This window comes from Impatiens glandulifera, chromosome 7 (assembly GCF_907164915.1).
Source record: "Impatiens glandulifera chromosome 7, dImpGla2.1, whole genome shotgun sequence".
NCBI lineage: Eukaryota > Viridiplantae > Streptophyta > Magnoliopsida > Ericales > Balsaminaceae > Impatiens > Impatiens glandulifera.
Genome location: NC_061868.1, coordinates 1,933,004 through 1,947,933, shown reverse-complemented (window position 1 = coordinate 1,947,933; position 14,930 = coordinate 1,933,004). Strand labels below are relative to the sequence as shown.

Below are 14,930 nucleotides of genomic sequence, written 5' to 3'. Positions count from 1 at the left end.
CGGTATATCTCGATATACGAAAATTTTGGAAATCACATACCTTTACCTTAACAATAATTTTGGTATCGGTACCATATTTTACATTTTTTTGGTATACCAAAAATATTGATATTTTCGATATATTACGGTATAATATTTTCGATATACTTATAATATCAGTAACTTTTCTCACCCTAATCAAGTCTAAGTCACCAAGTGATTAAAAGGGAAGATTCAGATCTGAGTCAGCCCAAACAATCTCGAAGTTGGGGAACTTTTGCGAAAAGAAAACTTTTTTTCTTATTTTTTATTTAGCTTGTTATTATTTTTATGTTATATTGTAAAGAATAATAATTTTGTATTATATTTAACATAAATATTTTAATTAAGTTGATTAAATGATATAATATTTTCTAAGATGTCTTAATTTTAAACTTTCTTAAGGTATTTATTTTATAAATTGTTTTGAGGGCCCTAAGATTGAGGGGCCCTAGATAGCGACACCAGTTGCCTTACACTAGGGACAACCCTAACTCGGTTATAGTTAAAATATGATGCAAAACATGTGATCGATGTTCTCATTTTCATTAAGTCTTCAAGATGTTTGGGTATCACGAGGGCCAACCCATAAAAATTGGTTGTCCTAGACCCAATTTATGTTTTAGTTAAAGTGTTAAGTTCAAGTTTTTCATTAAGAAAAAAGGGGATGGGATAAGGAAAATGAATAAAAAAAGAGTGAAAAAATAGAAGGAAATAGGAGGGAGAAATATATTCATTGGGCTGCATATATAGGGGTTGAGTTTACCTTAGTCCATAGGGGTTTGTTGAGTTTATCATCACTTGCATAATAATTCTAACGCGACAATAATCTTTAATTGATTTCACTAAAATCACAAAGGTGATTGTAAAATTTCTGTTTCGATTGAGAATGAAGTTCAACATCTCGACTTCCTTCCAACTTCTTACTTGTACCTCTTAAGTAACACTTAAATTATTGGACACATTTTTTATCGACGATTTAATTGGACATTATTAATTTGTCCCTTCTTAAATTATTTTTTAAACACGTATAACCGATAAATTTATAATTCTCTTCGGCCTAAAGAGCTTGTTTTCACTAATAAAAAAGAGTAAATGACGACAATCTCTAGCGATTAGTTATGATACTAATCGATATTAAGCTAATAATACCGATTGGTATTATAACCAATTTGTATTAAGCTAATAATAACGATTGGTTATAATACTAATCAGTATTATTAGCTTAATACCGATTGGTCATAATATACCAATCGATATAACTTAGAAAAATACCGATGGATATTATAACCAATCTGTATAGACCCTAAAAATGTATAAAAAAATGGGCGACAATCTTCCACGTTTATTAAGTTATAGTACCGATTGGTAGAAACATCAATCGGTATTACGTAATTAATTAATAAAACCCGAGAACTCTTCTTCTTTCTCTATTTCCGAAATCTCTTGCGATCACCGACCCCTATTGATGTAACGAAGGCTTCGTTCACTCGTCGTCTTCGTCTGAATTCATTTTGTTCACTTCGATAATTTTCCTCCAAGTAAGATCATACAACCTCTACCGTTGATGTAGCAGAACCCCAAATTGATATATGTTTAGGTTTTGATGTTGCTTTTTGATATGGATTAAGTTTAGGTTTTGAAATGGCTTTTTGATATGTATTCAGTTTAGGTTTTGATATGGATTAGGTTTAGGTTTTGATATAGATTTTGATTATAGAAATGAATATAGATCTTTTATTAGATTGTCATTATAGATCTTGTATTTTTTCAATAGATATAATGGATATCCCTCATAAAATATGGATGATCTATACGAAAAAAGATCGACATCTTCCGAAATATATATTCAATGAGTCGAATTACCAACATTGCATGTACATGCGTTAAATGTGGTAGCAAAAAATATTTTGACAAACAAGGCGTAAGAAAACATTTAATTTTGTATGGAATAAGAAAAAACTATACATTTTGGAATTGTCATGGGAAAACGATGATGCAATGATAGTATTGTTGTATGGATTAATACTAGTACTAATGTACAAAATGAAGAAGATAATTGAGGACAACTTCATACTGATGCTACAATGGATGTGAACTCGGAGCACAATAATTTTGATGGGAATGATTGTATGAGAAATATCATAAATGATTTTTATCCACATTGTGTTGATGTACCAAATGTGGGTCTTACGGGTAATATTGATTCGAATGAGGATGGGGAAAATGAGGATGCTAAAAAATTCTATAGGCTCTTAAATGAATCTAATGAAGCATTATATGAAAGCTCTAGAATTTCAAAGGCATAAACATTATTAAAATTATTCCACCTCAAGAATATTTGATAATGGAGAAAATTTTCATTTAACATGTTGATAAAATTGTTAAAAGAATAAATATTACCGATCAATTCCAATCTTTCCGATTCATATTATCATTGTAAGAAGTTTCTTACAGATGTTGGTCTTTCTTATGAAAAGATAGATATTTGTAAAAATAGTTGTATGATGTATCGAAAAAATGATAAACTTTTGAATTCTTATAAAGTGTGTGGAGTTTTTCGAGAAAAGTGAAGAATCGAGAAACCTAAGAGGAAAGCAAATGGAAAAACTATCCCCAATAAGATGCTACGTTACTTCATACTAATATCGAGATTGCAAAAATTATATATGTATTCTAAAATTGTTCTTTTAATGATGTGGCACAAAGATACCAGAGTTAATAATGAAGTTTGGTGATATTCAGAGATTGCAAAGATTATGTATAATTAGAATTCAAATTTTGGTGTAGTACTGAACAATTATTATTATAAGATTTTTAATATGGTTTAATTTATTTTGGTTTATAATTTAATTGTATTTCTTTTTTAAAATTTGTAGTTTAATTAAAATATATATATATATATATATTTAATTACATTTCTATTTAAAAATATATACCGATTGGTTAAAGTCTGGTTGGTGTTTCCTTATACCGATTGGTTAAAGTCCAATTGGCATACCTCAAATTCGTATTACTGAGAGAGCTTTTAGCGATCAATGACGACCATATTAAATCCAATCGATGTTTTTCTATACCGATTGGAAATCAAAGTATTACCAAGCAGGAAAACCGAATGATATTACATTTTTTTTTTACTAATGTATGAGTATAAAATAAATTATTTTATTATTGATTCTCTTCAATGTAGAGATTCGAGTTATTCTTTGAAACTCCAGCTCTTGCTTACATGATTTTTTTCGCATAATACCTTCATTAATTCCATTTTCCACATGGTTAGTATAATAAAAAATGCCCTAGTCATTATTACAGAAAGATGCAAATGTAATTAAATAGATCTTCTTTGATCTCTATCACTACTTTATATTTTAAGAGTAACGATAGAGATCGAGAATTTGATGTAATGATGATGTCGGGAATGATGTGACAACTCGTGATTGTATTGAAAATTAGAATTTTTTTATTCTATTAGATTTAAGTCCAATCACGTGTTGACACATCATTTCTGACATTATTCATGACACCAAATTCTCATTATCTATTATGACTCATTTTTCAAAATAAAAAAAAATATGAAATTTTTAATGTTTATTTTATTGAAAAAATCCTATAAAATTGGCTAACATAACTTTAGGGTTTCTTTGCATATATTAATATAAAGACAAGAGGGTCACATTGTAAAGATCATTCATATTAAGGAAGAAACTTTCCTACAAACTATCTTGTCATTACATATATGACAATTTCACTTTTAAGACTGCAATTGTCTCAATAAAGAATATAAACAAAATTGTTGAGCTACAAGATTTGTATTTTTTATTAATATCAAGTTCAATAAAGTGTCAATGGTATCAAAAGTTAAGAAAAATAGAATAAGTGTTCCTAATAAAACAACTTCTATTTTTAAAATATGATATTTTGATATATAAAATGTATTTATCCAATTAGAAAATGGTAATATAAATAGTTTGAAATCTAACTTATACATTTGGTAAGATTAAGTTTAAGATTAAAGTAATATTATTGATTAAAATATTAAAGAATCATGAATCATTATATTGGAACTTTCACAATGCCGGTTTGCACTTTGGCCTTTAATCTCTCCCTCTCTCTGCCGGCTCTTTCCTTTCTCTTTCATCACCCTTTATATTTCTCCACATTTAGAGGATGACCCATTACCATAAAGTTTATTATATATATTATTCTTTCTCTAAAATTATATTATTCTCTCAATAAAATTGAAGTGATCTTCTTCAATGGCGAAAACCTCATTGAAAGTGTGCAAGAAGAACACCATGAATGAAGAGAAGAAGAAGGTGAAGAGAACTCGAAAAACTGTTCCAAGAGATTCTCCTCAACAACGCAGTTCCATTTATAGAGGTGTAACCAGGTAAGTAATTCATATATAAACTATCAATTTTTTTTTACTTTTTTTTTTTACTTTTTAATATTGATGATTATCCATTTTAATTTAAGATTACATGAACAATTTAAATATTAGATATTGATTGGGTCATATACAAAGTCAAGTTAAAATTGAGAATTTATGTAAGTAAGACTGAGTTTATATATCTGAAAATTTAAAAATTGTATATTTTTTAAAATATTAGTTATATATAATTAAAAAAAATGTTTATAATAATTTGTTTCTCATTTAGAATTATCATTATTGCTTTTTATATTAAAAAAATTAAAATTTATTATTTAAATGTATATAGTCTAACGATAATAAGATATGAATATTCTTATTATTCCTCAAAAAAATAAGTTAAAAAGTAATTATAAACAAACTATTTGAAATTTCTAAATGTATTTCAAGTAACCATGCAAAGTTGTTCTTAAGAAATCAAATATGAAGTATTCAATTTTCATTCAAAAAGCCTAAGTTAAAAGATAATTTGGGATAATATATTAAAAAAATAAATGATACTAATAAGATTTATAATTACAAAATCAATTACATAAATAAACTCGTAAATTTTTTAAAAAAAATATTGGAAGTTAATACTCTCAATACTACGACCTATACTTTAACTTAGTTTAAGATCGAGTTTATCTAAAATCAGAATCACGAAGCTCTTTTACAATTGTAAATTTTAAATATAGATTTTAGCTTAGCTTAGCTTATACACTTTTATTCTTTTTAATCTATTATATTAGCTTTGGATCATAATTCATTGGCATGGGTCTAACTTTGTATAGAAATATAAAATAGTTTAATATTAAAAAAAATAGCTTTAGTTAGTGGTTATGTCAATGCTATGTTACATTAACCTCATGACCTACATTTTTGCATACCTAAGTAAATTATAACTATAAAATAGTATATAATTAAATGAAATTAAAGAATTAAAATAAAACTTGAATATGATAAAAGGGTTATTGATAAAAACAGGCATAGATGGACTGGAAGGTATGAAGCTCATTTATGGGACAAGAATTGTTGGAATGAATCTCAAAACAAAAAAGGAAGACAAGGTTATAATTATTTACATTTTTACCATGCACATATATATATATATATATATATATATATATATATATATATATATATATATATATATATATACCAATTTTTTGTTTAATTAATTTTACTTTTTTTTCATGTGGTGGCCTGGAATTAAAATGGATGATCTCTAATTACAGTATATTTAGGTAATTAATTAATTAGATTTATTCTTTTAAATATATAAATGAATTGTAATTAATCAATTAATTGGATATTAGGGGCATATGATGAAGAAGAAGCAGCTGCACATGCTTATGACTTGGCTGCATTGAAGTATTGGGGACAACATACTATCCTCAATTTCCAAGTAATTTTACTTTTATTAATATTACTATTTTAAATGAATTTGATAAGAAATAAACTAATTTAAACAATATTTGTATCAAGTTTAAAATTGTTATTAGTAACATCCTTTATATTATCATTAGAGTTTTTTAGTGATATCAAAGCACATTTTAAAATTTCAAAACAATGTAATCATGATAATACATTTGTTTACATACATTTGTTTATAAATACAATAATCACAAAAAGTAGAAAAACAACAAAAATAAAATGATAAAAATAAAATGATGTTCTTAATTTTTTATTTATTAAATTTTAACAAATAATGTTATAATTTTGTTTATAATTATTTGATATTTTTACAACAAATAAGATTTTTTTTTGTTTATCGAGATTAAATGATAATCATAAGAGTAAACTTTTAAATTATAATCAATTCATTATATATATATATACACTAGTTTTATTGAATCTTGGTGTTATATTATAAAAATCTCATTTTCATTATCTTATATGCACTTTTGATTTAATTAGCAATAATAATATGTAATATCTAATTAATTTGTAGCTTTCAACTTATGAGAAAGAGCTAAAGGAAATGGAGGATCAATCTAAAGAAGAATATATTGGATCCTTGAGGAGGTAATGAGCTATGTTAATCTATTTACTTAAGAATTATATATATATATATATATATATATATATATATATATATATATATATATATATATATATATATATATATATATATAATGCATTAAATTAAATTTTTATTAAATAAATATATTTGCAGAAAAAGTAGTGGGTTTTCTCGAGGAGTTTCCAAGTATAGAGGAGTCGCAAGGTAACTCGTTAAAAAATCGTCAAAATTAAAATTGTAATTTTTAATGTATTCTTCTATGCTATTAAATTATGATTGATATCATTCTTTGGATCTATATCTAAATGAAAAATATTTTTTAAGATAAAGATATGATAAAAATGTTAGTTTTTATTCCATTTATTATAAAGATTATATTTGAGAACATTTATATTATTATAACTTTTAGAAAAAAGAAAAAAACATATATTTTTCATTAAAACCTAACAAGAGAAGAATTTATTGAAATATAATTTTTAATTACAATGTAGTTCGTCATAGCATTATATTACAATTTAAAGGTTACTAGTTCAATACTTTTATAATCACTTTTAATTTTAATGTTTTTTTTCCACTTTAAGTGATCCGTTTCAAGTTTCGTGGACGGATCAACGTGAATTAACGACTCATTTAGACTCACCTAATGGTTCGTATTTTGTGGTGCGAAAACTCTGTTAGGTGTAATACTATTTTATCTCTTTAAATGAATTCAAGACTCTAGAAGTGACATTGACAAATGAATGATTAGTTGAAGTTGCATGTAGAACCATTGCTATTGAAGGCTCCACTACTATAGCCATTAATATGGACCAAGAATTCGATCAATTATGAACTCACCCTTCTTAATTGTAATGTATATATATGCCCACTTATTAGATAGAAAGCAACTTTAACTTGTTAGATTTGTTTTAAATAGGCACCATCACAATGGAAGGTGGGAAGCAAGAATTGGGAGGGTGTTCGGAAACAAATATCTATATCTCGGAACATACGGTAACTTTTTTCTTTTCATTAGAAACTACTACTTATATTAATATTAAAGTTATGAGAAGAGATTGACCTAAGATTATATATTTTATCTTAGAGTTGAATTAAATGTGAATAAATTAGGTTAGATTGTGCCAAATGGATGTATTTATAGTAGTTATTGTATGAGGGACCCAAAAAAAAAAACATTATATGATCATCATGCGCCATATTAAAATCTAGGCATATAGTTAGTTGGTTGATATATGGATCACCAAACTCTAACTGCCACCTCCCCTCATTCAAATTCCAATCATAATTAGCACACCAAAATTTTAAAGCTAATTAAATGTTAGTGTCCTTTTATAATGTGGGTTACAAAAATTACCCCTAAGGTAAAACATACTATTGTTACTTTATTGTAGCCACTCAAGAAGAGGCGGCAATTGCATATGATGTGGCAGCTGTAGAATATCGTGGGTTGAACGCTGTTACGAACTTTGATCTTAGTCGTTACATCAAGTCATTAAGACCCGATAACCAAAATGACACGAGCTCCATTTTTGTTTCAAAAGAAGAAGTTACAACGTCGTCTTGTACTACTAGCGTTGTGGACTCAACATCGTCGTCGGCTTTAGGGATCCTTTTGCAATCCTCAAAGTACAATGAGATGCTTGGGGAGAATTCTTCTTTTACAAACGATGAAGCAACTCTTATAGAGTCTGATTCACGACAGAGTAGCTTTCCCGATGATATACAAACAATTTTTGATTGTTTAAACTCCGACAAATACACCGAGGAGACCGACAATATATTTGGTGACTTGAACTCGTTTGCATCCCATATATTTCACCATTAAATATATGCATAATTGTTGAAGAATTTATATTTTATTTTAATTTTAGGAAATTTCAATCTATTTTCTTCACCAAGTGTAAGGAGAATATAACATTTTTTCTTCTTTAAAGATATTTTATCTCCTTGTTTGTCATTTCTTTCTTTCTTTTGGGATATAGATATTATATTATACATGGAAACAGACAATTCATTTCATTAAGAATGATTAATCAGATAATTTGTATTATCTTTCATAAACTACTAGTGGGTATGCTATTACTTTCTAAAGATCTTTATATTTATAAGTTGATAGTTGACTAATAATAATAAGACCTTATTTAAATGACTAGTAAACTAATATATGATTTGTTATAATACAAATTAACATAATAATAATAAATAGTTTAAAACTATAGTAAGTTAAAAAATATTACAAAAATGTATGTGTTTTAGTTTTAAAAATAAATTAGCATTCCAAGAAAGTTAGATTTTCATTTAGCATTTTGAAGAGAAATGCACATTTTTTTAAAAAAAAATTTGATTGGAATGATATTTTTGTTCCTATCTCAAACACAAATAAACACAATCAAATAATATAACATTAATCTTTCTATTTTATAAGAGTTTTAAATTATTTTTTTATAATAATATAAAATTTTAATATAATATTAAAATTATATTTATATAATTTTATTAATATTATTTTAAGAGTATTGTATAAACGTACCCATGGAAATTCTTCGAAATCGAACGGGGTGTGAATGATAGTAAAACAAAATCTAGAATAGAGCGTAGATGGTAAATTCAATATGCCCTATTGTCATCCTTACTCATGAACCGTGACTAATAAAAATGTCGAGATTATCAAATATATATATATATATATAGAAAACTAGGGTTTCACAAAACTAATTTTCTATTATATTTATATAGAAAAATTAAATAATTGGGATTTGCACACACTTTGTCACAAAACTAGATACATTGTCCCCAAAATTCTACCAAAATATTACAATTTATAGTGTACAATGTGTGTACAATGTCAATATAAAATTCATATTCGAACAAACAAAAGCCTAAAATATGAAAAATACTTAAATCGTCGTAGCATAATTTCACAACAGCCCGTCTAAAGAACGTGCATTTATCGATTTTCCAAACTCCACAGTAGTGTACACACAAAAGTTTTATTTCAAATCAAAATTCAACTTGATAGAACTCAAATGAAACCATGCAAAAAGACAAAATTGCCACCCCCTTTCAACCATACACCATATTTTCATTTCCGGGATTATGTTGTATACACAAGAAAGCCGAATTATCGTAATCTACACTCCCAAAATGAAGGCTATAGAGAACATTCAGAATATCAGTTCCATGATGTATATCACATTTCTAAGGGGTAGGGAAGAAAAAGAAAACGCACCTGTCTGTACAAAGACTGTCTTCCGATGAACCGAACCGCTTCTAACTGAACCATAATCAGAACAAGTAAGTTTTCTGCAATCTCAGATTTCATAATCTGTTTCTACATTATTCCTAGATGTTGATTCTTTAATCAACCGTCCCTGTTCATCATACTGATCTAAATTCTCGCAAGGAGCTGGAAATATACTTCCTATCACACGGCCTGTAACAAACGAGCATTGAAAAATATGTTTCTTTTTATAAGTTATCCCAACCATCATGTCTTTGAATGTGACATTCCGAATAGGAATATCCTGGCTACCATATATACGAGCAGGCACACGGACTCCTTGACCATGAACTCCGATGAAATTAATATTTTTAATAATAGGAAGTGATTTGGGGTCATAGCCTTCATCTGGGTGCTCGTTATAGTCGGTTTTTATGACGATTCCAACTCGGACATTGTCTAGTGTTAGGTTTCGGTAGGTTATGTTTTGGATATAGGCACCCCTGCCTGCTGCTGTCTTTATTCGGACAGCCCTTCTTGAATTCCACACGTAAAGATTCTCAATTGTTATGTTTGAAATTCCACCTGACATCTCACTTCCTATTGATATGCCAGCGCTGTCGTGATCAAATAAAATAGGGTAACATTGTTAACAATATAACATAAACCTAGATGAACCTAAATTTCAATATTATCCCATTTGGAAATTATTTTTCCACTAGATATATCTTTTGCAAACAGAACTTAGAAAGGCACAAGTTTAGAATTTATTGGCAGTTTCTCATTTAGAATTAATATATTTTTTCACTGTATATTAATATCCTTTTTACCCAAATAACCCACTTATCATAACTACAATCCGAACATAGCCCAAAATGGGCCATTATCAGAGATTAATCAGGATTCACTATTGCTTTTGGCATTTGGTCCATCTGGGGCTTTAAATCATTGAATCAGGCGAGAATCAACTAATAAATTTATGAATTGGTCTCTAACTAAGTTTAGTTTCCAAACATAATCTCATCCAGATTTATTTCTGGAGTAGGGTGTCCAAATGAGGCAATATTGCCCCATTTGGAAAAACTTTTGTTTCCATATGGGTTTTGGACAAACTTATGGAAAGAAGATGATGCATCTGAAGTGCTTAAAGTAGTAATAAACTGTTCACACTCACCTTACCATGGAGCGTACAATGACATTACGGATGAGAATGTTGTTTGAAGGACGGGCGTAAGCAATCCCATACTGGTCCCAACCACTTTTAATTGCAATTCCATCATCACCAACACTTATGTAGCTGTTCTCTATTACCATATTAACACAGGAATCTGTAAAAAGGAAAAAAAGCGACAAATGAGAAACTCATCTGAGGTAGTGATGGAAGTTTGACAAAAGACATATATTTTTAAACTTGACTTTTCACATAAAGTGATTTTGTTTTATTTTTTGATTATGAGTGGATTAGATTACAATCTTGACCTTAAAAGTTCATCTGACCTGATGACAAAGCTTCTCCCTTCTCCCATTTATTTTTCTTCTCGTTTCCCTTTTTTTTTACTTTTATGGATTTTTGTACTGAAAGAAGAGCCCTTGTCGCGACAAATTATTAATACAAACTTTAGCATTTGAAAAACATAAGTCCTACATTATTTTCCTTAGGACAAGTGTCACTTTTAAACACAGTTTATATCATCTTTAAGTCTCATGCCAGCTCAATAAGGAAGTAGGACTTTAGGAGTAACAAATAATACCAATTAAGCACACAAGTAAAAATAAAAGCAAGTCACACTACCTACCAGGATCGATTCCATCTGTATTTGGTGCTCCAGATATTGGTGCTAGAATTGTCACATTGCGGATGGTGACATTAGAACAATCATAGGGATGAATAGTCCAGAATGGAGAATCACGAAAAGTTATATCAGATATATGAATGTCCCTTGACCATAAAATCTGCAAAAGAGGTCCTCTAGTGTGGTTCAGAAGTTTTTTGCGATGCTTTTCCCACCATAGTTTACCATTTCCATCTATTGTACCATTATTCCCTGCCACCCAAAACAATAATTCCGTGAAACTAAGAAAACCATTTGTTTTTCATTCGTTGCACGTCAATCTATTCTAGATACAACCAAGAATGTCATCTGAAATTCCTTATAGCAAGTTAGCAACTCAAATTTTCTTAAATATCGATTACAGAAAAGCTTATGTTCTTTCAGACATAGTGTCATGTTTCTGTTTTTGTCTTTGGATCCGTTTTCAGAAACAAAAAATTAAATTAATGTTCCTATCTTTGTCCCTAACTAAATTTAAATGTTTATAAAGTTTACGTCATTTTCCTTCAACTAGAGATCTTGTTCTTCCAATTGAAGACATATGTGCAATTAAGATTTTAGCAAGAACCTATTGCACGGTTTCAATCTTTGAATACCATATCAACATCGTAGAATACTTGTGAAAGGAATTCAGAGAACAATGTCATAAGCCTTCTTGTAAGCTGACCTGTTATGACAACATCCTTTAAATTCTGGCCATGGATTAAACTACCATAACGTGGTCCAGGATGCTCTCTTCCACGTCCATATGATGGCAAAGGTGGCATAAGTGGCCAGTATTTCTCATCCTGACAAAATAATTTAAGAGAATAAATAGTCTTTCATATGTAAGAAAATACTGATTTTGATAGGGAAGGTTAGAGACCAACAGATTAACATCACTATAAGACTTCTTAATTATCTTTCTAGTAAATCGAATGATACAGAGTTTCCAAAAGCAGTTAAGTCATATTGAACACATATCCCTTTCTAGTATCAATTTAAAATTGAACTCGCAATACCAATTTGAATCTTGAGACTTAAACCTATGAATCCAAACACACCTCCATAAAGTTGAGCACAATTAGTTACAGAACATATTCATAGAAGACCCAAATTTTCTCCTTTATAGCTATCTCTGTCTATTTTAGGCATCTTCTCTATTCAAGCACTGCCATCTAAACAACTTCAATTCATTCAATAAAATTTCAAGTCTTTTTACTTCCAATCAAAACCCTATACCTAGTTACAATTCTAAACCTAATTACAATCAAATAGCACAGGACCTACTCATCAAACAGAGCCTTGTTCATAATCACTGAACTTAACCTATTCTTCAGTAAACCAAGACCAAAATCTTGATATGTTCATACCTCAATAGGTTAAACCAACTTAAGTTGTATTAGATCTACAGTTCAAGGGGAGACAGCAGTTTTTATTAAGCTAATTTCTAACAACTTAGTTTTAATCAAGTCTCCTCAATCAATGAACAAACAAGAAATTCAGCTAAATTTGCAGTGAATGACAATGATACATACATCAATACCAATAATGACAGAATTTTCTGCCAGGAATAGCGTCATGTGACTAGTGAGATTGAAAGGCGCAGTAAGCCACCGTCCAGGAAGAACATTAAGCTGTCCACCGCCTCTCTTCCTTATTTCTTCCACCGCCTTTACAAAAGCCTCCGTGTTGAGCGTCACTCCGTCTCCAACAGCACCAAAATCAGTTAAATTGAACACCACTGACCGCAGCTGAGGAATGGGCCGCACTGGTAGGAAGTTACGGCGGAGTAACAGGATCCGTTCAACAGCAGCACGCTGCCAAAGAACAATCAAAACGAATGTAATAGCCCAGAGAAGTGTTAGGAATGTCTTGTGTGATGAAAGGTAGGTAGGGATCGACCACCGGCGTCGATACCTTGGAGTATCGGCCATATAGATGCGAGTAAATCTGGACGATGACGACGATGATGATCAAGAAGTAATGATCGAGAAGTGAGAAATGGAGAAATGAAGAAAGTGTGAATTCTGTGTTAAGGGTTTCAATTTGCAGGAATTTAAAAGCTTGATTTGTTGGAGAAGATGGAGAATAGCAGAGAGAGAGAGAACACTTTACTTCACTTTGTTTTTGATTAGAGCTTGGTTCATCTTAGTTTTCTTTATTCAAACTAATCAATTTGTTTTTGATAAAAATATAAAAAGTTTCACTTTTTTATTTTTTAAAATTTAATAAAATTTAAATAAAGGTAGTTTAGTTATTAAAATGATTATGTAATAGATTTAGTTAATCTAAAAATTTGGATAAAACCTTAAAAATAAAACCACAAACTCTTAATCTCCTCTGCTCTAAATGAAATTCAATAGGAAGTCTTGGTCAAATCCGAAGACGCTCAACCAATGGGTTCCTTTCCGGGCTCTGGTATTGTTGTTCCAGAATAATTAACTTTCAACTCTACCAATATGGAGTAGGTGGTCAATTCTTTGACTGCGAATTCAACATCACTCCCGATCTTTAATGCCCTAATAGTTACGGTTGCGGAAACCATAAAAAGTTGGGAACCTTCGGTTACCTTTTGAATCAAAGGAGCGACGAACTGAGTACTTGAACTCCCTTTTGTACTAACTGAGCTAACAGTCCTTAATTACTAAATAGAAGCACGTTTTGAATACCAAGAATATCAACTTATGAAAGTTTATTGTAAGAGCCTCTAAAACAAACAAATAGGGGAGGCATCAAAGTGGAGAAAGTTCATAAACGCCTTTCTCGCTGGTGCTGGTGCTATTAGATAGATATGCTATTAGATAGGCTTAGAGAGATTTATGCGCTCAGATAAAAGATTCATTCATTGCCCGAAAGAAAAAGAAGAGAAGAGCCTTTCTCTTTCTATTCCCTGGCCGGACGGTTTTCGGTCTATCTTCTTTCACAAAAATATACTTTAGTGCTAAAATAGGGTAATAGATGATTTGAATCCTATTTTATAACCCAAATTGGGCTAAGATAATTAGAATTTTGGATTTTTACGTGTTATTTATAAATAAATAAAAAATTGATATTTATAAAAATTCGAAACATACATAAAAAATTTAAGTTTATGGGCGGGTCAACCCAAAATCCGACCCAAATATCCATTTACTCTCACATATATATCCAAATTAACCATAGCTCTTGACCCGACAATCCGACACTTTGAAAATTAAGCATCATTATATATATAGAGAGAAATTAGTTAGTTAAAAAGTTGAACTTATATTGTTAAGAATATCCCGCGTTCATCAAATTTGGTGTTGAATTTAAAAATATAAAGCCTTATTAGTCTAGTTGGTTAAAGAATTGTACTTGTTTTTGTTATATTGCAAGTTCGAAACATATTTATAACATTTTTAATTTTATTTTTAACCGTTTTAAATTTATGGACGGATCAACCCACAATCCGACCCAATTATC

General features: G+C 29.3%; 2 protein-coding genes across 3 annotated transcripts; one reads left to right on the top strand and one right to left on the bottom strand.

Moving 5' to 3' along the window:
• Positions 1-4,313: 4,313 nt before the first annotated feature.
• Positions 4,314-8,371, top strand: LOC124945153 (AP2-like ethylene-responsive transcription factor At1g16060). Its single transcript, XM_047485535.1, has 8 exons — positions 4,314-4,408; positions 5,414-5,496; positions 5,665-5,673; positions 5,746-5,834; positions 6,381-6,454; positions 6,606-6,656; positions 7,369-7,445; positions 7,844-8,371. Exons 1-8 carry the CDS (start codon positions 4,314-4,316, stop codon positions 8,275-8,277), a joined length of 912 nt encoding a protein of 303 aa, XP_047341491.1. The 3' UTR covers positions 8,278-8,371.
• A 1,119-nt stretch (positions 8,372-9,490) lies between these two features.
• LOC124945065 (probable polygalacturonase) lies at positions 9,491-13,595 on the bottom strand. 2 transcript variants are annotated; one of them, XR_007099969.1, is made up of 6 exons: positions 13,022-13,595; positions 12,172-12,292; positions 11,469-11,717; positions 10,847-11,000; positions 9,682-10,289; positions 9,491-9,603 (listed from the first exon to the last, which is right to left on the bottom strand). XR_007099969.1 is itself a non-coding variant. In XM_047485436.1 (5 exons), the coding sequence occupies exons 1-5, from the start codon at positions 13,418-13,420 to the stop codon at positions 9,764-9,766; spliced, it is 1,449 nt and encodes a 482-aa protein (XP_047341392.1). In that variant the 5' UTR covers positions 13,421-13,595; the 3' UTR covers positions 9,491-9,763. The 2 variants fall into 2 exon arrangements, 1 of the variants encoding a protein (XP_047341392.1); XM_047485436.1 differs by having other exon boundaries at positions 9,491-10,289.
• Positions 13,596-14,930: the final 1,335 nt, after the last annotated feature.